A 27,801-nucleotide genomic window follows, 5' to 3' on the forward strand; every position below is an offset into this window, starting at 1 on the left:
ACCTGCAGGATCTGAAAAGCAATGGGCCTGTCCCCGCAAAATGAGCTGGGGCCAATTTTGCCCAGCACCGCCCACAACAAGCTGATGATGTCTGCTCTCTCAAACCATCCCCTCTCTCTAGATACGGGGACTCAAGCAGAGGGGTACAAGAGGGGGCCCACCCCAAAACCCCAGACCTTTCACAATGGGAAGGGGCTCAGCAATCTTGCTGATGCCCTGGGTTGGATTTTGGGGAACGTTCTCCACTACCAGAACTGGGTTAGCCTCTTTTCAGAGAGTTGAAGGACATCTTCCGGGTCCTTTGAGGGTGTTTGAGGAAGGGTGTTTGGCACAAATGTTTTTTGATTAATTGACAATTAAAGGCCATGGTCCTCTGAAAACCAGGATCATCGTAAAAAGGTTTTGTTTATGATGTAGGGCAGGAAAAAATAGCTCATATTGAAATAGTGAAATAGCATGTTCCTCCCCTCAAACCCATAATGAGGGTGATAGATGTATAATTACCCCATTTCACAGAGAAGGACACCAAGGCTCAGAGAGGATGGGTCTTGCCCAGCTACTTCATAGCAGAATAGAGCTTCAAATCCCCCTCTCTCTTTCCACTACACCACACTATCTCTGCCAAATTTGGGAAGAGGACTTTTGGGATTGTCTATTCAAAGTAGAGGACTCCCCAGGAAGAGTCAAGGTTTGGAATTCAGGGCCCAGACATAAAAGGGAACTTGTAATGCATTTGGGGTCCCAGCATGGAGTCAAGCAGCTTGCTGTTGATGTTGAAAAGGGAAGGCTTTGTGGTCCAGATACCACTGCCTCTGCTAAGAGGGAGGGCAGGTGGCCAAGGAACAGGACTGGGTGGGGTGGCCAGAATATGGGAGGCTAGCTATTAGTAACAACAGTATCTCTCCCTCCATATCCCAGGTGGGGATGGAGACCAGTTTCTGTTCCATCCACAAGCAGCACTTGCCTAAACTACCTGCCTACACTTTGGCTGATGATTGCAGTCAGGGTCAAGAGCTCACACCTTGCAAAGCAGCCTAGACCACCTGCCAGTCCTTACCTATCTAAGGATGGACTCAGGCCTTTTTTTCTCAATTTCCTGCTTTGCACTGATTTGGGATTACTTCTTTCAAATGAAACTGATCTCTTTGAAGGCAAGGATCACAACTTTGTACTTCCTTGCCAACCCCAGTGGCATTGGGCACACAGGGGGCATTCATTAAGCACTTGGTCATTGAGTGGAAATTGCCTGCTCTAATAGAAAGTGTGTGTGTGTGTGTATGTATGCAGTCACTACTTTTCAGTCACTCTTTGTGACTGCATTTGGGGTTTTCTTGGAATGGTTTGCCATTTCTTTCTCTAGATCACTTGAGGAAACTGAGGCAAGCAGGATTAAGTGACTTGCCTGGAGTCATACAGCCAGTAATCCTCTGAGGTGGGAACAAATCCAGCAAATTTTCCCACTAGGATACTTACCAAGTGTGTCACCCTGCTTCTTTCTCTATAAAATGAAGATAGGACACTCGATGACCTCCAAATTTCCCTTTAGTTCTAAATCTAGGATTCAATAGATAAAAAAGCATCTATATATTAAGAGCTTACTATGTGCTAAGCACTAGGGATACAAATGCAAAAGCCAGAGACCTTACCCTCAAGGGTCTTATATTCTACCAGGGAGACAACGCAGATAGGAATGATGGCTAAGGAGGCATCTTGGTCCAGTAGCAGCAAAGAAAAAAAAAGAAACAGAGCCACAGAAAATTTCCCTGAAATATACCTCATTAAACTTGCTGCTCCTCCCTCTCCTAACAATAATAGCCAGCATTTACAAAGCACTTCACACTTTGTGAAATGATGTACCAATACAAAATCACTTAGTTCTCACAACAACCACGGTCTATTATCCTCATTTTAGAGCAGGAAACTGAGGCAGAGAGAGGTTATATAACTTGCCCAGGGTCATGCAGCTACTAAGTAGCTGAGGAAATATTTTTATTTCTATTTCAACTATTTATTTATTTGTTTATTTTGGAGGGAAGATTTTCACTTGGGTTTTCCTGACTGCAGATCCAGCATTCTCTCCACTGACTTTAGCAGCTAGCTGTGGAAAAGGGGGTTAAGCTTGTCCTCTTTGGCAAGAGAGGGAAGGGTTAGGAGCAGTGGGCATGAAAGCCACAGAGGCAAATTTAAGCTTCTCAGGGAAAAATTCCTAACAATGAGAGTGGTGGGTAGGAGAACTGAGAAAGGACTCTTGCTGAAGGCAGGATTTGAGCTGAGTCTGGGTAAACTGAGAGGTGGAGGTAGAAGGCTCTTTGAAATCTCCTCAGGAGGGAAAACCAGTACAAAGTCACAGCAACAGGAAATGGAGCACCAGGTTAGACAGTCAAGATGGGAGGGTCTATGTTGTGAACAATTTGATGTCGATGCTGAGGTTATATTTGGTCCTTGGGGCAAGAGATCCCTAAGCAGGGGAGTTAATATGGTCAGACTTTAGAAAAGTCACTTTGATAGTGGAGTGAGGATGGATGGTGTGGGGAGAGACCTGAGACAGGGAAACCAGCGCGAAGGCTCTATTGTGCAACCAACCATGACTCCAGATGAAATATGCTACCCACCTTCTGACAGAGAGGTGATAGACTCAAGAGGGCAGACTGAGGTTTAGATGCAGCCAATGCAGGAATACATATATGTTTGTAACAGTTTCTTAAAAATTTTCTTTCTTTTCTCAATGGAGAAGGTAGATTTTCATTGATTGGAAAAAGTGCAATTTAATTTTTAAAAAGGCTAAAGCAGTGGCCTAGGTGAGAGACGCAGAGGGTCATGCAGAGAAGGGAATGTGTATTCTGCTTCTCAAAGTCTACACCAACTCTGTCTTTGCCCGACAAGCTGCAAAGACCTCAAGTGTGGGCCCGCTCTAGGTAATGCTTCTTGACCAAGGACCAGCCCAGTGAAATCCAGATTCATCCCAAGGCAGGCCACACGGTGAGGATTGGCCGCAGCAACCCCAGAAAGAAGGTGGCCTGCCAAAGGCCTGGTGGGATTGTTGCCTAGGAGAGGCAGAACCAAGAACACGAACTCATGTATCCCTTAAGTGAATGGGAGCTCTAGACTTCTAGTCCTTCAGGTACCTCAGGCTTTACTGGGATCTTCATCCTCAAAGGAGAACCCAACCAATTCCAACCTTTCCTGGGGTGTCACCAAAGGCCCCTCTGGTCAATGAGCACGTAATGGCAGTGAAAGATCAGAACTGGGACTGGATGGGCTTCCTTTTGGGACTGAGATGATTCCTTAGTGTGAGGGTTAACTGCGTGTATAAACCCTCAATATCTGCTGATGGGGGAGTTGGGGAAAGGAAAGCGGGAATCTTCACTAGCTAACTGTCATGATGAGGAGCCTGCCAACCACGGAACTCAGTCCCTGTCCGGTCTGGCCCTTCCTTTCTGGTTGAGGGCAAGAAGGAGAAGGATGTCTTAAATCTCATGGTGTAGGTCAGAGTTTAAAGCAGGGGCTTGTAGGTACCCAATTAATCTGGAATTAAGGAAAAGAAACAAAACAAAAGACCACCACCACAAAGGGACGCGTATTTTGCTCATAAACAGTTTTTATTTTTGTTTTCAGTATGTGCCCTTGTAGATTTCACATGGTCTGGAGGCTGTGGTCCTCTCCGGACCAAAGGGAAAAGCTTGATTTAGATCTGAACAGTTCTAGGCAGCTCACTTGGAGTAGCATTGAGTCAGAAGGCCTCAGAGAGAGGGAGTTTACACTTGTACCTTTTTTTGAGATGGGTAATACAGTGAACAAAAAGATCAGTAAACAGAGACTCAGGTCTGCAGAGGTCTGCAAATATACATATACACATCCATATATACCTAGCGGTAGAGGTAGATCTCTATGTATATATGTGTGGACATATATGTATATTTACACACATACGTATAAACACATCCTATGTAAGTTCCAACTTAATGGCTTCCCTGTGTTTTGTGATCAAAATACAAATGGTTCAGATGTTGTACATCGCTGATTTTCCTCGACTCAGTCCCTCCCTCCCACCCCACCCCCCAACATAAATAACATTACAACAGGTTGGATGTTCCTAAGGTTTTTTTTTTCTTCTCAAAGATTTTGTTTTTTAAATCACTTCCCCCCCACCCCCGCCCGCCCCGGCCCCCCCCTGAAAACTACCTCTGGGCTTGTAACACAGCAGCATGAATTGGACAAGACTGGGTAAAAGCATGAATTTCCAATGGATGGACAGCTGGACATGGCTTCTTGTTATCTGGTGTAGGGATGGGTTTTTTGCATTTCCACCAACAGATGCTACAACATTAGGAAGCAGATAATTGTCAGGACTGTCCCACCGCCCTCCATAAGGTAGGAGCTGGTTGGACCACTGAGAAAACCCGAAAGGTGTTTAGGAAACTTCGGAAGTTTCTCAGCTCAGTTATTTACATGGTTTTCTTAAGCTACAGTTTCTGTTTGGAACAACTGTTTCCAAAGATGCTTCTTTCTGAGAGGAAGGCAGGGAGGGGAGGGGAGGGGGAGGGGGAAAGGAACCAAAAGGACCAAACCAAACCCCCTGTCTTGATCCCCCAGGTTATCATCACACACCTCATTAAGAGTAGATACTGGACAATGATTGGTTTCTTTCTTTAAAAAATGAAGAGCATGAGAGAGGGAGGGAGGGAGAGAGAGAGAGAGAGAGAGAGAGAGAGAGAGAGAGAGAGAGAGAGACAGAGACAGAGACAGAGAGAGAGAGAGACAGAGAGAGAGAGAGACAGAGAGAGAGGAGGAGGGAGAGGAGGAAGATTAAGGAGAACGTCGCTCTTTTTTCATAAGTAAATGACACTGGATGGTCCGGATGCGATTCTTGGCGGGTGCAAATTCGGGCTGCAGCTTTAGTGTTGACTCATACCACATCATGGCCTTTTCAAACTCCTCCTGTGTGGGGACAGACAACCAGATGTGAGAAATAAAAACACTCCACCCCTGATTTCCCCTATGCCCTGCCAGGTGTCCTAGGTGTCCACGTGGCTAGTGGCAGCAATCCCCCTTCAGTGGCCTCTTAAGGTAAACAAAACGGACTGAACCTCTGAGGTCTGGGAGGAAAAGGCAGCTTCTATTGCCAGGCCATGACATCACACCAGAAATGATGGAGCCGGCCCCAGTAGAGGGGAAGAGTGTGGAGGATGCCGTCACTGAAGGAGGTGAAACTGGAGACAGTGCTTTTTAATCTCAGAACCTTGGAAGAGCGGTGGGGTCATGGTTCTAAACACTGGCCCGGAGAGGCCTGGAATCCTAACTATCAAGTGTTGGCACCACTAGCATTCTCAACTGCAAGGCAGAAGCCAAGCTGGGAATCTCAGCTGTGCTTGTAAATCTAGAAAACGCTGGTTTTCCTTCTAGGAGATGTTTGAAGTTTTAAGTGCTGCCCTGCCCAGCCACCTTCTACAACTCAGGAGTAGGCCTTTTACTCCATATTGGTAGCTTAGAGGAAGAGAAAGACTCAACAGGCCACTGTGCCATGCCACAAATTCTGGGAACCACCTAACTGCACCCCTTCAGTTTCCTCAGGAGGAAAACGAACCCCAGTTCAGACATTCTGACCAAGAGAGGAATAAAGGAAACAAAGTGATCTCTGTATCCAAAGAGAGTAAGTTAGCCAAGCCCCCTACTCAGGGCCTGTTGCTACTCACCATGGCCACGTAGACATTGGCAAGGGTAAAATGATTCACGACAAAGTGCGGTGCGATCTCTACAGCCATGGTGGCCACCACAATGGCATCCTGCCAGAGCCTGGCATTGTGCAAGATGTTGGCCAAGCTTATCAGGGGCACATCCTGGGCAGAGAGAGGAAAGAAGCCAAGAATCGGATCATGACAGGGCTACCACTTTCATCCTGAGCCTGTCCTCAACAAATGACACTGTAGGGAGTGTCTCTAGGGGCCACCATCTGCACATATCTCCTGAGATTATATGAGTTATTCATTATGGCAGATGGCTACATCACTTGCAGTCCCTCATCCACTTCACTATGGTCTAATGGCCTGAGGAACTAGCTGAAGAGACTGGGGTACTATGGGGTTAGAGGAAGAGAGTAAGGGAAAGTGACACTAGAAACAGCAAGGGGAGGTGTTCCCACCCTGAGATGAGGAAGAGTTAATATCAGGATATAGGAAGTGGTCTACTGAGCTAGCATCTCCATTGGGGCACATTGGGATGCTGGGAGATGAGCTAAGTGGTGGTACTAAGTGGATTTGGCAGAGAGTGTGTCACTAGTGTTACCCTAAAAATATCGTTAGTGACTCCATTTTGCCTTTATCCATCACTTTGTGAAGCTAAGTTCCAGTTGCTTGTAAGTCACCTGATTTGGAAGTCACAAGATTACTCTCCCTCCCAATGGTCCCCATTTAAGGAATGTCACAAATCCATTCCTCTCCTTTTTACCTCAGTGTCTCCTGATCTTCTCCACCAAGAAGAAGCCAGATGTCTCAATTCCTATATACTGGTTTCTCCCTCCCCCCCTGCAATTATATATTAACTGTGTAGAAACCAATGATCAATTTCCTTGGCTACCAAAAGCGTTGGACCCCAATTTGTTTCTGTGACAGCACACATTGCAACACCTGGTGGTGGTTGTCTCCCTCATTACGACTGTATGGGACTGGAAAGAGACTGATTGAATCTGGGGAGCAATGCTACCCACAGTTTACAGTCCTTGGTCTTCTTCCCCTTGAATTGACATTGCTCTCTTTGTGGGTGTTGGCTGGTGTATGTGGAATAAGGCGTGATGGAGCTGTAAAATCAGATCCAGTCTGGTCCTATCTATCTGAATTCAACCAGATGAGCATGATTCTGGTTACTGTAGCAGGTAATATAATCAATATTCATTAGTCTATTAAATAAGCACCGACTGAATACCTGCTGTATGCACGACACTGTGTTAAGGTTATAGGATCACAGAATTGGAAAGGACCTTAGGAGCCACCAAGTCTGGAGAGGTTAAGTCATTTGCCCAGGGTCATGCAGCTAGTAAGCTCTGGTGTAGAATCCTGGTTCTCCAGGTCCAGTTCAACATCTTGGAGGGTATATACAGAAAAAGGCAGAAGAGGGCTACTGACTGTAGACAGTGAAATGGTGTGTTCCCTTTATCACGGTAGGTGTTGTTTGTATGTCTGTGGTGATATCATTCAAGACCAATGAAGGGCTCTGAGAATGGAGAGAATCTTGCTCTCATCCATCGTACCCTAACCAGTGGAAGTGGGTCCACCTCAGGACGGGCCCTGGGGCGTGCGTGCTGGATAACGATCAGCTCGTTCGGACCCAGGGAGCGAGGCAAACCCGGCTGTCTTCCTAGAATGGGGGGGTGAAGGGCCATTCACCGCAGGGTCACCTAGGCTGTGAATGTGGTGGGTGCATTCAAGGTAGGATGGCTCATTCCCGCTGAGGAGCTCCTGTTCAGCTTTCTGAGGCACAGGGAAGGTGGAAGAGAGGCTAAAGGCCTAAGGGGCCTGAGGCCTTCTGGTCCAACTTCCCCACTTTACATATGAGGAAGCTGAGGCTAACAGGGAAGGCAAATGTTTGCCTTAAGTCGTATCAGGAAGAAAGGTGAGATTTGAACCCAGTTCTTCTGACTCCAAAGCCATTACTCTTCCACTGCATGGGTGGAGGGAATTTTACCCAAAGGGAGTTCCTCCTATGGGTGAAATATCAGGCCTGGAAACTATAAACACCTCCTCCCTCACCCCACCTCCCCAAAACAAGATAAACTCTCCATTGGCTTGGCCCCTTTCAGAATGGCTGGACTCAGGGGGTGGCTAGGTGGTGCAGTGGATAAAGCACCAGCTCTGGATTCAGGAGGACCTGAGTTCAAATCTGACCTCAGACACTTGACACTTACTAGTTTTGTGACCCTGGGCAAGTCACTTAACCCTCATTGCCTCCCCCCCCCCCCCCAAAGAATGGCTGGACTTACTTTCATGTGATGTGGGGCGTAATGGAGGGCCTGCCTCAGACAGTCGATGGCCTTCTTCCCTTGTCCTTTCACTCTCCAGTATAGGGCTGCCATGCTGGAGAGGACCCAGGAGGTCTGGTTCTGAAAGGGAATAGTGGGCAGAAGCTGACATCTCCTGGGGAACACACTTCATTGACAAAGTACGTCCAAGCTCTCTATTGTATAGGAAGCACAGTCATTATGGGGGGGGGGGTGTCCTATTACGAATACCCGGCACATGGCTCCTGGAACCCTCCAGTCTCTTCCCAAGGTGGAGGTTAAAGATTTCAAAAAGAAAACAAGTGACTGAAAAGCGTGTCTTTCCCACCTGCCCAACACCAAATATCCACATAGGGTCCATGGGTAAAGGATGGTCTCCTAACCTCCGCACAGTCCCAGTTATCCCTAGGCCAAGGGTGCTTCTTCTTCTGTGGGTGCTATGGACCTTCTGGTGAAGCCCATGGATCTCTCCTCAGAATACTGAGTGTAAATGCACGATATGAAGTGCGCAGAATTACAAACTCAACTGACTAAATGGAAATAGTTATCAATCATCTGTCTGTCTGTCTATCCATCCATCCATCCATCCATCCATCTATCTATCTATCCATCCATCCATCAGTCAATCATCTATCATCTATCTATCAATATCTATCAGTATCTATCTATCTATCTATCTATCCACCCGCCCATCCATCCTTCTATCATCTATCTACCAATATCTATCTATCTATCCATCCATCCATCTATCAAACTACCCATCTATCTATCAATATCTATCAGTATCTATCTATCCATCCACCCATCCATCCTTCTATCATCTATGTACCAATATCTATCTATCTATCTATCTATCTATCTATCTATCTATCTATCTATCTATCTATCTATCTATCTATCTATCCATCCATCCATCCATCCATCCTTCTATCATCTATGTACCAATACCTATCTATCTATCCATCCATCTATCCATCCATCCATCCATCCATCCATCCATCCATCCATCCATCCATCCATCCATCCATCCATCCATCCATCCATCCATCCATCCATCCATCCATCCATCCATCCATCCATCCATCCATCTATCTATCTATCTATCTATCTATCTATCTATCTATCTATCTATCTATCTATCTATCTATCTATCTATCTATCTATCCATCCATCTATCAGTCAATCTACCCATCTATCAATATCTATCAGTATCTATCTATCTATCTATCTATCTATCTATCTATCTATCTATCTATCTATCTATCTATCTATCTATCTATCTATCTATCTATCTATCTATCTATCTATCCACCCGCCCATCCATCCTTCTATCATCTATCTACCAATATCTACCTATCTACCTACTATCTATCTATCTATCTATCTACCTACCTACCTACCTACCTATAAACCCCCCAACAAGTTCAGAGACCCTGGGTTAAAGACGCACAACCCTAAAGCCTTTTCCTCTCCCCTCCTACAGCAGGTGTCCGTTCTGGGAGAAAGCTCCCCATGGAGGGGTCACAATCCACATCTCAGACACGCAAGAGGGAAGAGGTTTTTGAATTCCAAGTCCTCCTTTCAGCCCGAGACCCATTAGTGGCCACTTTCCAGTGGAGGGGAGAGGGGGGAGGGGGGAGGGGGGGGAGGGGAGAGGGAGGACAGAGTCAGCAATAGTGGGATCCGGCCCCATTTTCCTGGCAGGGTAACCTACCTTTTCCAAAACTTTGGCGATCCGAGTGCCAATTTGTTCAAATGACTGCTGGGGGTACTTGTCTTTGCCAAGATTCTGTAGCACCTGGAATGGGGAGAGATATGGTGGGTTAGAGGAATGAAAATGGGAAAGGAGGCGAAATCCCTGTGACTCTGGCAGGGAGAGACTGGCACAGTGGTAGAGCACAGAGACTGGGGTCCAAGGGATCCAGATTCAAATCTCGACTCTGCCACTCAGTACCTGCGTGACCAATGGAAAATGGATCCAGTTATATGAGTCCCATTAGAATGCGAGCTCCTTGGGAGCAAGGACTGTCCTGCTTTTCTCTTTGTACTCCCAGGACTTAGCACAGGGCTTGGCACACGGTAAATGCTTACATGCTTACATGCTTGCTCCCTCCCTCCCTCCCTCCATCCCAATTCTCCCATAGTCTTATTGTTGAGGTGTCCTGGATAAGGCTGATCAAGGCCAGGTCACTACGGGCCCATTTGACCAAGAGGACCTTGCCACCATCACCATTTCTCCAAAACCTCCTTGGCTGATGGTTAGGTTTGGTCTCATCGGGTCTCCCCACCCACTTGCCCAGCCATGCAAAGGAGTCTGCATTCACAGAGACAGGCTGGGCCTGCAGTAGCGGACAGACAAGAGAACACCACTTTACAAGCTGGCCCTTGCCTGTCTGCACGTACAAGGAGGAGCCTCAGATGGGGAAGGCTGAAGGCTCTCTGCACCCTCTCACAAGCAGTCGTCCCCCCATGCCGAGCTCACCTCTTTCAGCTGGCTCTCGCCTGGGTAGTGCAGGCTGGCTCGGTTGGCCACCCCGTGCAGGTGGTCCAGGGTGTGCATGCTGGCTGGAAGGTTGCTATTGCAGAGGGGCTCCACAGCTGGCTCCTGCAGCTGTGTAGCAAAGTCGATGTGCTCCGTGATGCTGAAATGTGGAAAACCCAAACAGGTCACGTGGGGAGCCTTAGGGGCAAGGTGGCACGCATGAATTAATCAGCACTGATTAAACACCCACTGTGTACCAGATACTGTGCTAAAAGCACGGATACGAAGTCTGAGAGGAGCCGATATCCTACTGGGGGTGGGGTAGGGGACAACACGGATGCAGGAACGTGTAAGACACATGCAGAGCGGCTGGGAGGTCCTGAAGGGAAAAGCACCAGCAGCCTGGGAGCTGGGAAAGGCTCCTCGTGGAGGGGGTGTCTGAGCTGTCTGGGGGGGGAGGTGAGAGATTCACCAAGAACAGGGCAGGAGGGAAATTAGAGCAGCTGGGAGTTCTCAGCTTTGGGGACGAGACTCAGTTCTATTTTCATGCTCTATGGAGTCTTCAGTGGGTTCTGTTTCCTCCCAGCTCTCTCCTCTCTGCAGAGCAGCCGGTGAATGGGAGATGGTCACAACACAGAGCCTGCCTCCAGGCAGCAAGGCACAAGAGGGAGGGGAGGACTCCTTGTGCCCTCAGCTCACATCACCTTAAGGGGCAGCCACAGTGCAGAGTGCAGCGCCTGGAGTCAGGAAGACTCATCTGAGTTCAAGTTCGGCCTCAGACACTTACTGGCTGTGGGACCCTTCGCCCTGTCTGCCTCCATTTCCTCATCTGTCAAACGAACTAAAGAAGGAAATGGTCAAATCCCTCCAGGATCTTTGCCGAGGAAACCCCGAACATGTTCCCTCCTCACCTTCCCCTTCGCTCAAAAGTCACCTTCTGCAGGAACTTTTCCTGTTCTTCCCAACTGCTGGTGCCTTCCCCCAGTCCTCCCTTGTAGCCACACTGCCTGTATCTTACACGTGTGTCCACCACGAGAACGCAGGTTCCCCCCTTTGTGGCCCCAGCACATAGTAGGTGCTTGGCCAATGCTTGTTGGTTGGCACCCCCATGTCTAGCACAGTGGGTGCAGACAGGCAGAAGAACGGACGCATTGCTAGCTTTAGAAACAGCGTGCTAAGCATTAATCTAATCAAATACACTTTGTAGATCAGTGAGCAGTTTTTGGAACAGTATTTGCTGTTCTATCAACCGCCTTAAGTCAGCAAAAAATGGCGAGCTCTGTGCCTCCTACCAGGCCTGACCTTCAGTGAGATTCAAGGAAGTTTTTCTATTCCTCCAGGTCAGTCTGAGAGGGATTAGGAGAGAAAGGAGACACCCTGAAGACCAAAGCAGATGTGGCTGGGCTCAGCTGAGCACTGGTGCCCCTGGGCCAGTGATCACAGAAGCAGTAGATATTCTGGTGGCTTCCCCCCCCCCCCCCATGATGACCGCCATCCCTGAGGTCAACTGAATGACGGGGGCCACGGTGGGATACTCACTCGATGTTTTTGGCCGAGACAGCGAGCCAGGTGCTGGCCACAGTGGTGAGTTCCACCCGCCGGAGCTTCACACACTCATCAGGGCTTGGCCAGCCCAGGCTTTCATAATCATGCTTTTTTCCTGGGAGGAGACAGATGAGACAAGTCAATGCTGTGGTCAAGGACCAGGACCAGAGAGTGGGCCTTGTGGATGGTTTCAGACCCTTGGAGGGGACGGCCCTGCTAAATCTCCACCATTTACACCTCTAACCAAATCTTGGGTGAAGAGCCTCTGACTCGCACATGGTTGGCTGAGAAATTGCTGCTCTTGATTTAAGGGTGATCAGCATGAGGAAAAGGAGAAATCCTTTCCTGTGGCACACCTTGCCAAACCTATCACTTATTCAATAATCCTTTAAGCGCTAACTATATACAATTTCTTACATACAATGCACAGGGTGCGGGGGGAGACAACAAAAAAGAGTAAGGCATGTTCCCTGACTACCATGAGTTTATAATCTAGTGGGCCGTGCGGACATGTTCAGAGACAATTATGACAAACGAGAATATAAGCCACACCACAGAAAGAGTCTACGGTGCTATGAGAAAGGAGGAAGACTGACCTAAGGTAGCCTCCAGCACTGGAAGGTATGTGAGAAGTCATCTTGTTCAAGCCTTCTGTTTCACAGATATGGAAACTGAGGCCCAGAGAGTTTGAGTGAGCTGCTCAGGATCACATGGGTATAAGAGGCAAAATAAGGATTCGAACCCAGGGCCTCTGGCTCCAAATCCACCCTTACTTCTCCACCTGAGGGACATGTGTGTTTGGGGTGGGGAATGAATCATACATCTATATCTATGTAGTTATTTATTTTTGCAGGCAATGGGGGTTAAGTGACTTGCCCAGGGTCACACAGCTAGTAAGTGTCAAGTGTCTGAGGCCACATTTGAACTCAGGTCCTCCTGACTCGAGGGCCAGTGCTCTATCCACTGCGCCCCCTAGCTGCCTGGAATGAATCATATTTAAAGCAACTCTAAGGTTGGCTACAGGAAAGTATTTCTCTAAAGAAATACAGCAGAGTGGAGGTAATGAGGCTTTTAATTGAAGAGTATTAATACCTCTCACTGGTACCATTTTGGGAGGCCAGAGTACTTTTCATGGGTCATGGTCTGAACAAATAAAACAATCAGGCCTTTCCTGAAAGGGATTCCAATGAAAACCACAAGAATCTGAAGGAATCCAACTGAGAAAGCAGGCCTTTGGCTTTATGCCATATCTTGCTTGTTGTAAATACTTATGAACATGCCTGTGTTGTCACAGTGGACAAGGACTGGGGGGAGGGGAGAAGACTAGATGGGAACATGGGCAGGTCGAATATAGATTTAGAAGTCAGCAGTCTTCCTAAAGCTCAAGCATGACGCTTCCTTCCCATGTGACCTCGGGTAAGCCTTACACTGCTCTAGGTCTCAGTTTCCCTATCTGTAAAGTGAGGGGTTCTGATTCATGGACTCTAGTCCCTCCCATCTCTGTGTCTATAACCCTATGCTGCATGACTCGTGTCCAGCTAAGACGAGGTCTGGACATGCAGACTGGGAGCCGTCTGCCCAAAGACGAGAATCCAACCTGTGGGAACTGAGGAGAGGATGCTAATCAGACCCATGGGATACAGCTCTGCATGTTAGGGTTGGGGAGGAGAAGTGGGAAAGAGTAACATCACAACATCAGACATGCAGAGCTGTATCCCATGGGTCTGATTACCACAGCTAGTGTCAAGTGTCTGAGGTTGGATTTTTGAACTCAGGTCCTTCTTAATTCAGTGCTGGTGCTTTATCCGTTGATCCATCTAGCTGCCCCTGTGCCAACATTTGCTACAAAGGATGAAGTAGTTGAGAAATTTTTATGAAGACCTGAAGAAAATTCTTCTAGTGATCAACAATTTTTGGTGATTTGTACACTCAAGATGAGTGTGGGGAAGACAGCAATGAATACACTGAAAAATCTGGTTTAGGATTTAGAAATGAAGGAAAAAGGATTCAAAGGCTTCATACCTTCATATTAAGAACATGTCCTTCTAAAAATGTTAATACGTGGTTTTCTTTTTTTTCTTGATAGCTCAATTCTTTTTAAAAAAATTTTTTTTAATTATATATTTTATTCCCCTCCCCCAATTACATCTAAGGACAATTTTTACCATTATTTAAAATGGTTTTTTTTGAATTCCAAATTTTCTTCCTCCTACTCTTACCTCCCCCCTCCCTGAGAGGAAAAGCAATTTGATATACATTATACAGAACATGTCCTTTAATGAGAGAATTTGAAGATACTGAGCCTGACAGGCACTGGATAGCATCACGAAAAATGAAAACTGACTATCAATAAACAGGAAAGCACATATTATTAACAGAGAAATCATTTCAAAATCAATTGTCTTTGTGAAATCAGAGCATCAATTACATAGAACAACGGTTACCATCCTGTGGGCTTGGGGGTGTGTGTCAGTGGGGGGAGTTTTTATAAGAGGGTCTGCAAATCAACATGCAAAAACATAAAGATATAAACCTGTCTTCTACAGGCTAAGGATTATGTCTTATACACACATACACATATGTGTGTATATATACATATATACATTTATATAACTATTTTTCAAATAAAAGAACCAGTATGCTATAGTGGATAGAGAGCTGGCCTGGGGGGAGGGAAGAGGAAAGGTAAGCAACAAGAGGAACAGGAATAATCCCACAATATCTCCTGGAAATGGCCACAGATGATCCTGTGAGTGGATGGCTCTCAGTGCTGAACTTTCAAGTCTGACTGACAGATTTTTATGGAATTAGTGTTGGAAGGAACTTCCATACCTGAGCAAGACCCCCCTCTACAACATACCAGACAGGTGGTCACCTTTGGCTCTAGCTTGAAGACCTCCTGGGGCAGGAAGGATGAAATTGAAGACCCATTACCTTTGGAGGTGATATCTTCCATGTTCACATAGCTCTAATTTTTAGGAATTTTTCCCTCATATCCAGTCTAAATCTGTTTCTCTGAAACTTCTACCCATTCGTTGTTCTGCTCTGTGAGGCCAGGCAGAGCAAAGCTAATCCTTTTACCCCATGAAAACTCATGTTTAGCATGTCCTCTTCAAGGCATCTCTTCTCCAAACACTTCCTTTGACTAATCCTCATATGGCATGATATTGGGAACCTTCAACCGTTTGGTCTTTGTCCTCTGCTTACAGTCCTTAAAATGTGGTACCATCCAGAACGGAATATTCCAGATAGGCTCTGACTGGGGCAAAATATAATAGCTCTCACCTGCCTCATTCTGCAAATTATGTCTAAGATGGCATTAGTTCTTTTAGCTCCTATGCAACACTAAGGAAAAGATAGAGTATGTAATCTCGACAGCTATAACCTGACCTATTGAAACAACAAGGAAGCATTAATTACATAGGACAATGGTAATCCTACGTGCTGGGGGCAGTGTCAGTGGGGGCAGTTTTTATAAGTGGGTCTGCAAATCAATATGCAAAAACATAAAGATACAAACATACATCTTCTAAAGACTAAGGATTATGTTAAGAAATAAACATCAAAGATGTTTCAACAGGTGACACCAAAATATGAGGAATAGATCGAGAAATGGATGCCAAAAATTATTATAATAATTTTTAAAAGAAGTTTAATTGATGTAAATCAATTGCTATAATGAGGAAATCTAGAGCTTGAAAATCATGTTGGCCAGCAAACACTTGATTTTCTTGCCAAGCAGAGAGAGATGGCGGCCAAATGCAAAACTGGCTTAGAATATAAGCTCCTTTATGGAGCAGGACGACAGAAGACTGTGAACTGTATTGGCCTGCAAAAACAGCGGAAGAAAAATATGCTTAAGGAAAGCTTGGGAAAGGTACAACCAAAGAAAGCCATCCCCAAGCCTACATTTAAGGAGGGAACTGGAAAGACAACAAAAAGACAAAAAATAGAAAAGATCTGCAGAAATTTTTCTAATAAACTCTTTTTGTCATCAGGGAGAGTAGAGTCACCATCTTTTAGATTCTTTCATCACAGTCCTGAATGTGCTGAGGAAGTAGAAATGAAAAAAAATCATATGATTATCTCAATAGATGCAGACAAAGCTTTTGATGGAATTCAACACTAATTTCTACCAAAAACACTTGAAAGTATTGGTATAAATGGATTTTTCCTTAAATTAATGCCCATCAATTGGGGAAATGGCTGAACAAGTTGTGCTATATGATTGTTTTTGGTGTTATTTTTGGTGATAGAATTGCGGTTAAGTGACTTGCCCAGGGTCACACATCTAGTAAGTGTCAAGTGTCTGAGGCTGGATTTGAACTCAGGTCCTCCTGAATCCAGGGCTGGTGCTATATCCACTGCGTCAACTAGCTGCCCCATGCTATATGATTGTGATGGAATACTACTGTGCTATAAGAAATGATGAGCTCAATGATTTTAGAAAAATATGTAAAGACTTTCATGAAATAATGAAGTTAAATAAGCAGAACCAAGAGACTATTGTATACAGTAATAGCAATGGTGTTTTAAGAATGACTTTAAGTGAATAAGTTATTTTGTATATTATAGATACCAAACTTAACTATGAAGGACATATGAAGATAGGTGCTATCTGCATCCAGAGAAAGAACTGATAAACTGAAGTATGTAGAGAATAATTTTACATCTATAAATGTATTTGTGTCTAATAGTAGCCATCTCTAGGGTGAAGTGGGGGGGAAGAAAAAAAAGGAAAAAAAAGAAATTTACGTGATAATTTTGTTGTATATTTGAAAGGAATAGCAAATTGTGCATAAGGGATTTGCAGTTTTATGTACAATCTCTACTTACCATAGTATGTTATATAAATGTTTGCTTTATTCCATAAACTAAAAATAAAATGAAAAAAGTTGTTGTTTTTTAATCCAGGTGTAATATATTAATTTGTACTAAATTTTCTTATTAGATTTATCTTATTGTTGTTGCCTACTCAAACCTTTTGGATCCTGATTATGTTATTCAATGTGTTAGCTATTCCTACCCACTTCCTATCACCTGCAAACTTGATAAACATGTCATTTATACCTTTATCCAAGTTACTGCTAAAAGTGTTGATTATTAATCAGCACAGGGTCAATCATAGAGTTGTGCCACACTCTACCTCCTTCCAAGTTGACTTCAAGTCATTAACGACTACTCTGTGGGGTCTAACCATTCCACGAATTTTGGATCCATTTAACGAGATAACCATTTATCCCACAGCCCTCCATGTTTTCCACAAGGATAACAATGGGCTTTTTGTTAAATGCTTTACCAAAATCTAATTATGCTAAAGCTGTGGCATTTCTGTGATCTACCAGTTTAAAATCCTATCAAAAAAGGAAAAATAGGTTAGTCTGGCATGACCTCTTCTTGGTAAAGTCACGCTGGTTCTTTGGGAACATGGCTTCCTTTTCTAGATGCTAATCACCATATCTTTCATAACACAATCTAGGAATCAAAGTCAAGCTCACTACCTTGGTTTCTAGATTCCATTCTCTTCCTTTTTTTTAAAAAAAAAAAATTGAGCCATTTGCCCTTCTCCAGTACAATGCAATTTCTCTTGTTCTCTGTGTTCTTCAAAAGATCATTCCTCATTGCCTCGCCAAATAAACAAAAAAACATTGATGGTGGCTCAGCCATTGTATCTACCAGTTATTTCAGTACCCTATAAGGCAGTTAACTCCTTTAGACCTTGTGATTTGAACTCAAAAGGTGTGTGCTCACGATCTTCTCTCCTTATCCTTGGCAAAAATCTACCACTTCTATATCTCAACCTCAATTGGGAAATACCCCATTTTTGGACTCCATATTTGTAACCAGTTAGTCATTTCCCAGATTTTCATCCCACTCCAAAGCCTTTGTCTTCCATTGGTGGCGATGATGAAGCTACTACCTGTGTTCCTTAAGGTCTTCAGTTTCTGACACGAGAATTCATTTCCTTTAATTATGCTTTCTATATCCCTTCTGGTGGCATTGTTTATTATTTTCTGGAAAAATAACAAAGCTTTCTATGGCTTATAGCAGACTGACCACTGATCAGTTGTCTCAGTATTCCCCACAACGAGGTGACCAAACACAACTATTATTCTCTTCTTCTAACCCATAAGAATGGTCTCTCTCCTGATTGGAAAAGATTTACTGGATTTTAGGGCAGGTGGCTATCTGTAAGCTATGTGCCCTTTGCTGTTCTCTTGACTTTTTGGGTTGTTTTAATAGTTTTCCTATTGCTTGAAACCAAATTCCTATTGATAATCTACTCATGTAAAGCTATTGGAATCTAGAATAAAAAGTTTGAAATCCTACACGCCAGGATGTTTGGCAGCATGTTGGGCATTTAGTGATGGAAACTGTCAATTTTTGTATGTTGCTTTCGTAAGTTGTAAGGGGAAGGGCAATTAATATAAAGCCTAAGTTAAAAAAAATTCTCATCTTTGTTAATTCTCTACATTTGAAAAATGAATTTTCTATGTTCTTCATGCAAGTCACTGATTAAAATGTTAAAGAACATTAAAAAACATTTTAAAAATCCTAAACCAAGAGAAAAAAATGAAAATAGCATTAGTTTAACATGCCTTTGTTTAAAAAAAAGTTTTGATGCCTATATTCTTTTTTTTTTTTTTGGTGAGACAGTTGGGGTTAAGTGACTTGCCCAGGGTCACACATATAGTAAGTGTTAAGTGTCTAAGGCTGGATTTGAACTCAGGTCCTCCTGAATCTAGGGCTGGTGCTTTATCCACTGAGCCACCCAGCTGCCCCTGAGGCCTATATTCTTGTACACCACACTCCTAACCCAATATTTTTTCCAGTTAAAAAAACCTCTCTGCCAGTATAGATGGCAGTCCATAACCACAGTTCCTTACCTCTCTAGCCTCTCCCTACTTCTCTATGGAGAGAAGGCAATTGTTTGTCTTACTACAGTATGGGATAAACACTTGTTTTAGTGAACCCACTATAGACATTAATGATCACCCTTCCCTTCCTCCAAGTACTCAAACCATTTGTTCAGTAATCTCTTCTAAATCCTAACCCTTCTTGGAAGAGATCAATGCTTAGTCTATCAACTTGTAGCTTCTAAAATCTACCTTTCCCTCTTCCATTCATCATGATTTCTTGACCAACGGTGATTCCACAGGCACACCTGGAAATGTATTTCTGAATACCCTAAGATGTATTCATTTGAGCTAAGAGACTTGAACTCATCTAACCCAGCTCGATGTTTTTAAAAATTATCTATTCCTCTATCTTTGATTTCAAATTCACCTTAATGATATATTCTTCCTAGTATGAATATCTTTTTCTTCAATGGAGAAAGTAGAACTAAATTTGGAGTTGAACCATCTTCTCCAAAAGATGGGCTACCCTTCTCTAGTCCTTTGTCTTAGAGTGTAAACACAGCTCTGTGGCATTCCTGACTCACTCTCCCCTCATCCCATTTTTGCAAATTCCAGCTCATTCTGGGGGCGTTAGCCTTTCTTTTCAATACTATTGGTCCGAGTACACATCATTCTTTTAGATTTGTTCTTGGATGTCACTCCTTTGTATTTGTACTTTTCGCCTGATATAGTGGTTATTAGGAGACCTGGGTACTAGTCTCCCCTCTCTCACTAATTAGCTCCATGAGCTAATAAGACAGTTTACCTCATCATTTTTTAAAAAGGAGGGGTTGAATTAGATAATCTCCTTCTAGGTATAAAATTCTTTGGTTCTATCACCATCTTCCCATTTTTTGGACTTTTTTTCTCCCTCTTTATCTGAGCTCAACATTTTCCTATATATTCATACTGTCATTACTAAATGCCTAAAACAACACTTTTTTCCCCTGCCAAAAAGAATATTTCCAAACAAAATACAAATAAAATAGAAAGGGGTAATTTGATGCCTCTAAATCTAATGTAGTAAAGGTACCTTTTGAAAGACAAAGATAGTTTTTCTTAAGACATCTCCGACTCTCATAGGACCACTGGCTTAAGGATAAGTGGGACTTCCTCACTCCACCTGCCTTAATTCTAGTGCTAACAGAGGTTCATTAGCTTCAATTACCCTGTTTGTACATAGATGTTTGCTTGCTGTCTTTCCCATTAGATTGTAAACTCCCTGAGGACAGTAACTGCCTTTCTTTGTATTCCCAGCAATTATCCCATTGCCTGGCACATAGTAGGTATTTAATCTGCTGACTGACAGATTTGAAAAAGAGAATACAAGAAAAAGCATTTCAGGTTGTGGGAACAACAGGAACATAATCTGGAGGAACGTGAAGAAAGATAGCACTTAAAAGGAAAAGAAAGTCAATTTGTCTTTTGGGCCAAGAGAAAGTGAATGCTAAATGTAGTCAAACAATAAAATGGTGAAAATGCACATAGATACAGAACTGAGTTTATTTTTTAAAACCTTAGTTGTCTGCTCCATTACAGAGAATGAAGTAACCCTTGTTCCCATAGCCTGAAATCTTTCAAGTCCTACCTTGCCCTGTGATGGCTGATTTGGACAATAAAGACCAGGGATGACACCCGAGTCCTAGAGAATGTGATGTTTTTACCTTGTGGTCCAGGGGCCGGTATCTTGGGGCCACTGATTTCCAGAGTCTTTTGAAAATGGCGCTCATTTTCTGCCTGGATCTGCTCCTCGTTGTTTTTCCCAGGAGGTTCCTGAGTATCTGAGCTTTCTACTTTGGGTTTCTTTAAACGTTTGACCTGGAATGTGATCTGAGAAAGAAAAACATAAAGAAGAATGAGATTGAGGGTTCAGTGTTTCATGGGTGGTGGACACCTGACCTCTGAATCACTCCATTGAAAGCAGGATGCTTGGGCAGGAAAGCAAGGCCCACAAAATCTGAATAACTGTCCACTGTTGACCTCACTAAGACCACAAAATAGGGAATAATCAATCAAGTGATGTAAAAGCCAAAGCAGTGGTAGAAGACCCAACAGAACAAAGATGGAGATATCTAGGTATCATTAAAGTTAAGCCAAGCTTGCCTTTCCTTAAGTTGCCACGACCTCCAACAAAACCATGGCCAAGAGAATTGGGGAAGGGTTCAGAAGGTGTGATCAAGGGTCCAGCTGTCCCAGACCTTGTGCCATTGAGCCATCCCTGCCTGGCCATTTGATGCACTCGGCTTAAGGACTCAGGCAGCTTTCAGCACAGCCAGATGTACAAGATTTTCCCAGGGACACAACCCCGAGAATACGAGAAGCCACAGGAGGAAAGCCAAGAAGAGCCAGTCTCTGGAGGCAGGCTGCTCTACCACAGGGGGTCTCATTGCTCTTTCCCCCCCAATGACTTACAGACAGTTTCTAAGTGAGAGGTTAATCTCTCCATTAAGGCTACTGGGAACACCTGCCTTCCTGCTCCCATGCTCAGATGTCCTGCCTCCTTGACTGAAGTAACACGTGCCTCATTTTTATTCTTCACTGAAAGTCAGATAAGATGTATGGTATGAGACACCAAGAGCTTCCTGCAGAGATCACACGCCGCCTCGAAGTTTATTCTGTGTTAAACACAAGGGAGACACCACCCAACGGACATCTCCGACTCTACAGACCAGCAAGCCCAAGGAGACCTGGTCCTGGGCGTCAGGCCCCAGGGGTGGTGGCTTCTTACCCATTCTGTCTCATCATCGTCGTCATCTCCACAGTCGCCAAAGCAGGAAGAGCTGGCGACGCCATCTTGGAGGCCCTTCTTCAGTACCCGTATCCCCTGCAAGTCCATTCGTCGGCCTTTGACCTCCAGCGCTCCTTCGAAGGCTTCGAGAGGCCAGGCGTTTTCAAACTCATCCACCAGAGCCAACATCTCTTCTGACATCTGGGCATCGCTCAGACTCTCCAACCCATCGGAGCCGTTGCTTTCGGCGACCACTGTACCTGAAACCCAAGGGCCAGAGGTTATGACCTAACTGGACATGATGCCTGTGACATATCTCTGTATGCTGCACCACTGGCTGGTGGTTGGAGGGGAGCTCCGATTCTGCTGCGGTCCTGACTGCTTGCTCATGAACACCAGGTTATACTGTACTGCTGCAATGTGCTGTGTCAGCAATCCTGATTAGTCCAGGGGGTTAGAGTCCTGTGCAAATTAGGCTGAGGTCATGAGCTGGATGCCTGTGGGGGCTGTTCAGCTTTGCTCTGATCTATAGCCACAGTCCAAATGCTAACCTGGGTCAGTCATTTTGCAAACATGTGCTGTTAGTTAGAAGGGGGAGGGGAGAAAGGGAGAGGAGAGAGGGAGAGAGGGAGAGAGGGAGGGAAAGAAAGAAGGAGGGAGGGGGAGAGAGAGAGAGAGAGAGAAGGGAGCAGGAAGAGAGAAAAAGAAGACAAGAGAGAGAGGAGGGAGGAGGAGAGGAAGAAGCAAAGAAAGAGGAAGGAAAGGAATAGGAAGAGGGGGAGAGGAAGAGAGAGAGACACAGAGACAAAGAGAGAGAGAGGAGGGAATGTATTACTTCAAAGACATCCTGGCCAATGGGGGGAAAACCCAACTTTTTTTTTTTTTTTTAGTGAGGCAATTAGGGTTAAGTGACTTGCCCAGGGTCACACAACTAGTAAGTGTTAAGTGTCTGAGGCCGGACTTGAACTCAGGTCCTCCTGACTCCAGGGCCAGTGCTCTATCCACTGCGCCATCTAGCTGCCCCTGGGAAAACTCAACTTTAAACAAGATGCCTTACTGATGGTGGATCAGAGGCACCCTACTCAAGTTCCAAGTGGGAGCAGGTCAATGAGTAAGACCTGTGAACAATGTCGGTTATGAAGCACAGCTCAGAGCTGCTCCCCCAGCTCCATCTTGCCTTTGCCTGCTGACCAGTCTGGCATTTGTAAAGCATTCCAGGTTTAACTTTTCGATTCTGTTTAATGGTCCTTGACACATCCATGACACCCAGCACAGTGCCCTCCACAGAGAAGGGGCTGGAAAAATGGGTCTTTGCTGCTTCCTCCTGGTGGGATGGAGGTGCCCCTGGGTTTCCTAAGGCAATGCCTGCAAGAGCTTTGGCTCTGGCCAGAGTAACACTGAAGGGAGGGGGGGGCGGTGCAGAGGATGGTGGACCAGGCTCTGAGCCAGGAACCCCTGGGTTCTAGTGCTACATCTAATGTTCTGCCTCTGTGGTCTGGGGTCGGAAGCGAGCTGCTTAACCTCTCGGTCTTCCAAGCAAGTCTCTGCAGCTACACTGGGCAGAGAGTGGGAGTCTCCTCATCTGGGAGAGCTCTGTCAGCCAAGTCCCAACCAGATTCCCTCTATCCTCAGTGATGAGCCGGCATTCACAAAGCACAGAAAGTCTCACAAAAGGCTTTCCACACATTGCCCCACCTGGGAGGCAGGTGCTATTAATATCCTCATTTTACTGAGGAGGAGGCCAAGGCTTGAGGGTCACAAATTGTGGTGAGATCTGAACCCAGGTCTTCCTAACACCAGACCTAGTCCTCTCCTCAGTGTGCCACAAGACTGTGGGTTCTACCAAGTTGGAGAGGCTTTGGCATAAGCCTGGTAAGGGAGGGAATGAACATTTGTTAAGGGCCTACTATGAGCCAGGCTCTGTGCTAAGTGCATCAGAAATATTACGGATGATAACAGGCTGTATATCTCCTCTGAGGAACCAAAGGCCGGCCATGGGTGGGGAATCCTTTCTAGCAGGGTGATTCAAGAAGGAGGGGTTGTGAGGATGTTTGCTGGAGGGGGACCACCCTGGAAGGAGGCATAACTACTGCAGGTGGCACCGCCTTGCCGCCAGCCTGGGCTTGTGTCAGGGAGGGATGCCGCCAGGGCCCCAGGAGTCAGGATTACCGAAGCCTCGCCCCTGACTTCCAGCATTAAGGCTGGTGAGCCAAAGCCTGAAGAATCCTTCACTTTCATTTAGTTTCCCAGGATGTGGGAGCGGGCCCAGGGCTCAGGCCTTGAGGCCAATACTATGTTTTGTGCCCGGAGACGCTCCTGCCTGGGCTTGGGCTCAATGCCAGAGCCGAGGTGGGGTCTGGGGGGTGGGCGTCACCACCCCAGGAGCTGGTGTGGTGGTTTGCTCTCCCTCATAAAAATATGGACCAGCTAGATAGCACTGACACCGTTTTGTTTGTAGATCCAGTTTCAAGAGCTTAGAGCTGTGGTGTGACCCAGCTAACACTGGGGGTTTATTCACAGTTAGAGAAAAGAATGATCTTTTAGAGGCTGAAAGTTGTCTTCTAAAGGATGTGGCTGAAAGCCTCAGTTCTGCCCATCTTTACTCAGCTCAAACAATCCCACTCCTAACCCAGATTTAGAGGAGAGAGACTAAAACAACAGGCGGAGAGCAAAGGACAAAGGGTTTGCTGGGAAGGGGTCTTCTGTCTGCCTTCTCTCTCCCTCCCTTTGCCCAAGTCTGGAGAGGCAGCGTAACGTGGTGGGAAGACCCCTGCTTCAGCATCAGGAAATGTGGGACAGATCCCAGCTTTGCCATGGGACTGGGGCCAGTGCTCAGTCTAAGCCTCAAAGTCTTTTCATCCATGTTAAAAGAGGGAAGACATTTCCACTGCTGAGTAAAGGCTGATTGAACTGAGTGATGGGGAGCACCTTGTAGACCATACCTGGGCTGAAGAAGTGTGAGCTCAGCCGAGTGGCCTGTTGGCTTGGGGAAGGCAGCCTGGCCTAAGGGTGCAGTTACAAGGGCAGGCATCAGCCTGGCTGGTGTCCTGGGGTGGTCACGTGACTGAGACAGGGTGGCCAGGCTCAGCATGGGCAAGGTGTGAGCCTCCCGGGGATCTCGAAGCACTCAGGCCATCCTGGGAGGGGATGGGGAAGCAGCGGGCTTCCTTCCCTTATTCCTCCAGGCCAGCTGATAGATGCTCCCTGCCTTCTTTCCTCTGGATACTCTTCAGTACCTCCAAGCACCCCACTTATCTAAGCAGGTGCTGCAGCTCTGCCCCGGGCAGTCCTGGCACAGGATGCTGAGATTAGGGCCCTCATTTGCCCTGGGGGGGGGTCTAGAAACCACTGGCAGCAACAGCTCCCAAATGGGGAAACTTTCCAAATTATGCTTCTCTTGAAAATGGTGAGGGAGGAGGATGAAATCCATCAGAAAGCATTTGGACTATGTGGTTTCTAGCCAACACTGTGCTAATTGTTTTGAGAAGCAGCTGGACGTGGAATCAGGAAGATGTGGGTTCAAATCCTGCCACAGCCACTTGCCAGCTGTGGGACCCTGGGCCTCAGAGACTAGATTTGAACTCGGGGCTTCTGCTTCCAGAGACAGATGACTATAGTACAGATCGGAAGAGGGGTTAGCAAAGAAACAAGTAAAGGACTGGTCAGAGAATTAAGAGACCCATGAAAGTGTAGTTTCATAGGAACCAATGAGATGACTTTCTAGGAGGGAGGCTGTCAACATCAACATTCTATTTTCCCAAGGGGTTGAGAAGGACAAGGACTGCAGAAAGACCCATGGATTTGGCGAGGAGGGGATTGTGGGGGAATCCCAGCAATGTGGCTTCCATGCCCACAGCTCTGCCAAGGACAACCTACTTGGCAGATGGGAAGTGGGAGTTTGGCTACAGAAAGGAGAGAGGGGGTGAGAGAGCTCAGGAGGAAGGAGGAATCAAATGAAAGGATTGTTCTTTGAACAGGGGAAAGAACAAAACCTGTTGGGAGTTAAAAAGGAAGGGGGGGGGAGGGAAGGGCTGGTAGGGTCACAGATCCGAGGCTTCGGGGATCCCAGAGGCCATGTTGTCCCTCACATGAGGAAACAGAGGCCCAGCGAAGTTGAGCGATTTGCCCAAGGTCACACAGGTGGTGAGTAAGTAAGTAGCAGGACCAGGGAAGAGTGGAAGGGTGCAGCAGGGTGGGGAGTGAGACTGCGGGCCCAGAGATGATGGGAAACGATGGGAACCAGCATAATACAGATGGAACGGTCAGCTTCAGCGAGAAAGCCTTCCTTCTGAAACTGGAAGGATAACCCTGCGGAGGTAACTCTATCACATACCGCGGGCCTTCATGTTAAATTTCTAATATCCAACAGCTGCTGCATAACATGGTTCACAAACCAATTCCTTCCTTTCCCATCTGATTTATTTAAGTAATTGATCCTGGCTGCTAAAAGGTAATTAATGCTGCCAAGCATCTATGCCTAATCTTTGAGGATGAGGTCATGAAAAGAAAATAGCCCGGTGTCTCAAACGGCATTTTGATGCTATTGTCAGGGCGAGAAATTCAGGCCTGGAACAAAGATTGGTGGTTTTGACTTGTGGATGACATAAGCAGGATACAAAATGATCTCAACAGACCCCAAACAATGGGTCGGAACTAATATGGGAAGCTTAATCAATCAATCAACAAGCATTTGTTAAGTGCCCATGTGCCAGGGACTGCATTGAACAAATGTGAAGTGCTGTACTTGGGTTAAAAAAGATATATCAATGTTTACTGGTTGATTGGTCGACAGTCCCACCTCAGTCTGCCTTGGTCAGACCCCACCAAAAGTAGCCTGTGATCAGTTCTTGGTACCATGTTTTAGGAAGGACACGGACAAATTGGGAGGGGAGTAAACAGGAGAGTGAAAGGCCTTCAGCCTGTATAATACAAGGGCTAGCTGAAAGAACTGGAGACATTTAGGTCGGAGGAGAGGCAGCTCGGTGGTGCAGTGGATAGGACACTGGCCCTGGAATCAGGAGGACCTGAGTTCAAATTTGGCCTCAGACACTAGCTGTGTGACCCTGGGTAAGTCACTTAACCCTAACTGCCTACCTCCCCCCACTCCCCCAAAAGAGAGGGGATAGATGTAGACTCATTCTCTCCTCAGAGGGTGGGTCTATACCCAATGGAAAATTCCAGAGAGGTGGATTTGGGTTCGGTTTAAAGGAAACATTTTCCACTTGTTGGAACTGTTCAAAAAATGGAATGTGTTTCTGAAGAGGTAAATGACTTCCTGTTAGGGAAGGTCTTTAAGTGGAAGCCAATTGCTCTAAGCGAAGGCCATGTTTCACGTAGGGACTGGACGAGGTGGCCCTTCTGAAACACTGAGATGCTGATTCTGTGAAATCAGTGGGGATTTATTAAGGATGGACTATGTGCTTAGCACCATACTAGATATGAATGAAGATAAAAAGGAAGGAAAAGACTGGGTCCTTGCTCTAGAGAAAATTCAGCATTCAACTCAACAAGCCTTTACTAGAGGCAGCTGGTGGCGCAGTGGATAAAGCATGGGCCCTGGAGTCAGGAAGACCTGAGTTCAAATCCAGCCTCAGACACTTGACACTTACTAGTTGTGTGACCCTGGGCAAGTCACTTAACCCTCATTGCCCCCCCCCCCAAGCCCCTTCTAACCCTTAAAGCCCTACAGAAATGTGAGCTATTGTTATTACCTGAAACTCCTAGAAACTAGCTTTAATACGGTTAAGAAACAGGTACATGCCACAGAATATGGAGCAGGGGTTGGTGAAATACTAGCCTCGGGACTGTTTTTGTAAGGTCCTGAGCTAAGAAGAGATTTTTTTTACATTTTTAAAGATGATAAAACTCCATTTAAAAATTCAGAAACCGGGGCAGCTAGGTGGTGCAGTGGATAGAGCACTGGCCCTGGAGTCAGGAGGACCTGAGTTCAAATCCGGCCTCAGACACTTAACACTTACTAGCTGTGTGACCCTGGGCAAGTCACTTAACCCCAATTACCTCACTTAAAAAAAAAATCAGAAACCATTCTTAGCTCCAGTTGGGCCGTACAAAAACAGGTCAAAACTGCGATACTTTGCTGATTCCTGGTATAGACAGAAATTCTGTTTGAATTAAGAATGAACAACAACAAGACTAA

The 27,801-nt window shown here is 45.7% G+C and overlaps 1 protein-coding gene across 1 annotated transcript in view; it reads right to left on the bottom strand.

Annotated features, from left to right (window-relative positions):
* Window positions 1–4,165: 4,165 nt before the first annotated feature.
* TTC17 (tetratricopeptide repeat domain 17) overlaps window positions 4,166–27,801 on the bottom strand; it is a 114,057-nt gene continuing 90,421 nt past the window's right edge. The window contains exons 18-25 of the mRNA XM_043972198.1: window positions 21,645–21,904; window positions 20,581–20,746; window positions 12,012–12,132; window positions 10,473–10,632; window positions 9,705–9,788; window positions 7,973–8,092; window positions 5,694–5,837; window positions 4,166–4,938 (exon numbers count right to left, since the gene is read on the bottom strand). Coding sequence (XP_043828133.1) covers window positions 4,807–4,938; window positions 5,694–5,837; window positions 7,973–8,092; window positions 9,705–9,788; window positions 10,473–10,632; window positions 12,012–12,132; window positions 20,581–20,746; window positions 21,645–21,904 — 1,187 coding nt within the window. The 3' untranslated portion in view covers window positions 4,166–4,806. The remainder of the gene's footprint in view (window positions 4,939–5,693; window positions 5,838–7,972; window positions 8,093–9,704; window positions 9,789–10,472; window positions 10,633–12,011; window positions 12,133–20,580; window positions 20,747–21,644; window positions 21,905–27,801) is intronic.

Source organism: Dromiciops gliroides, chromosome 6 (assembly GCF_019393635.1).
Source record: "Dromiciops gliroides isolate mDroGli1 chromosome 6, mDroGli1.pri, whole genome shotgun sequence".
Lineage (NCBI taxonomy): Eukaryota > Metazoa > Chordata > Mammalia > Microbiotheria > Microbiotheriidae > Dromiciops > Dromiciops gliroides.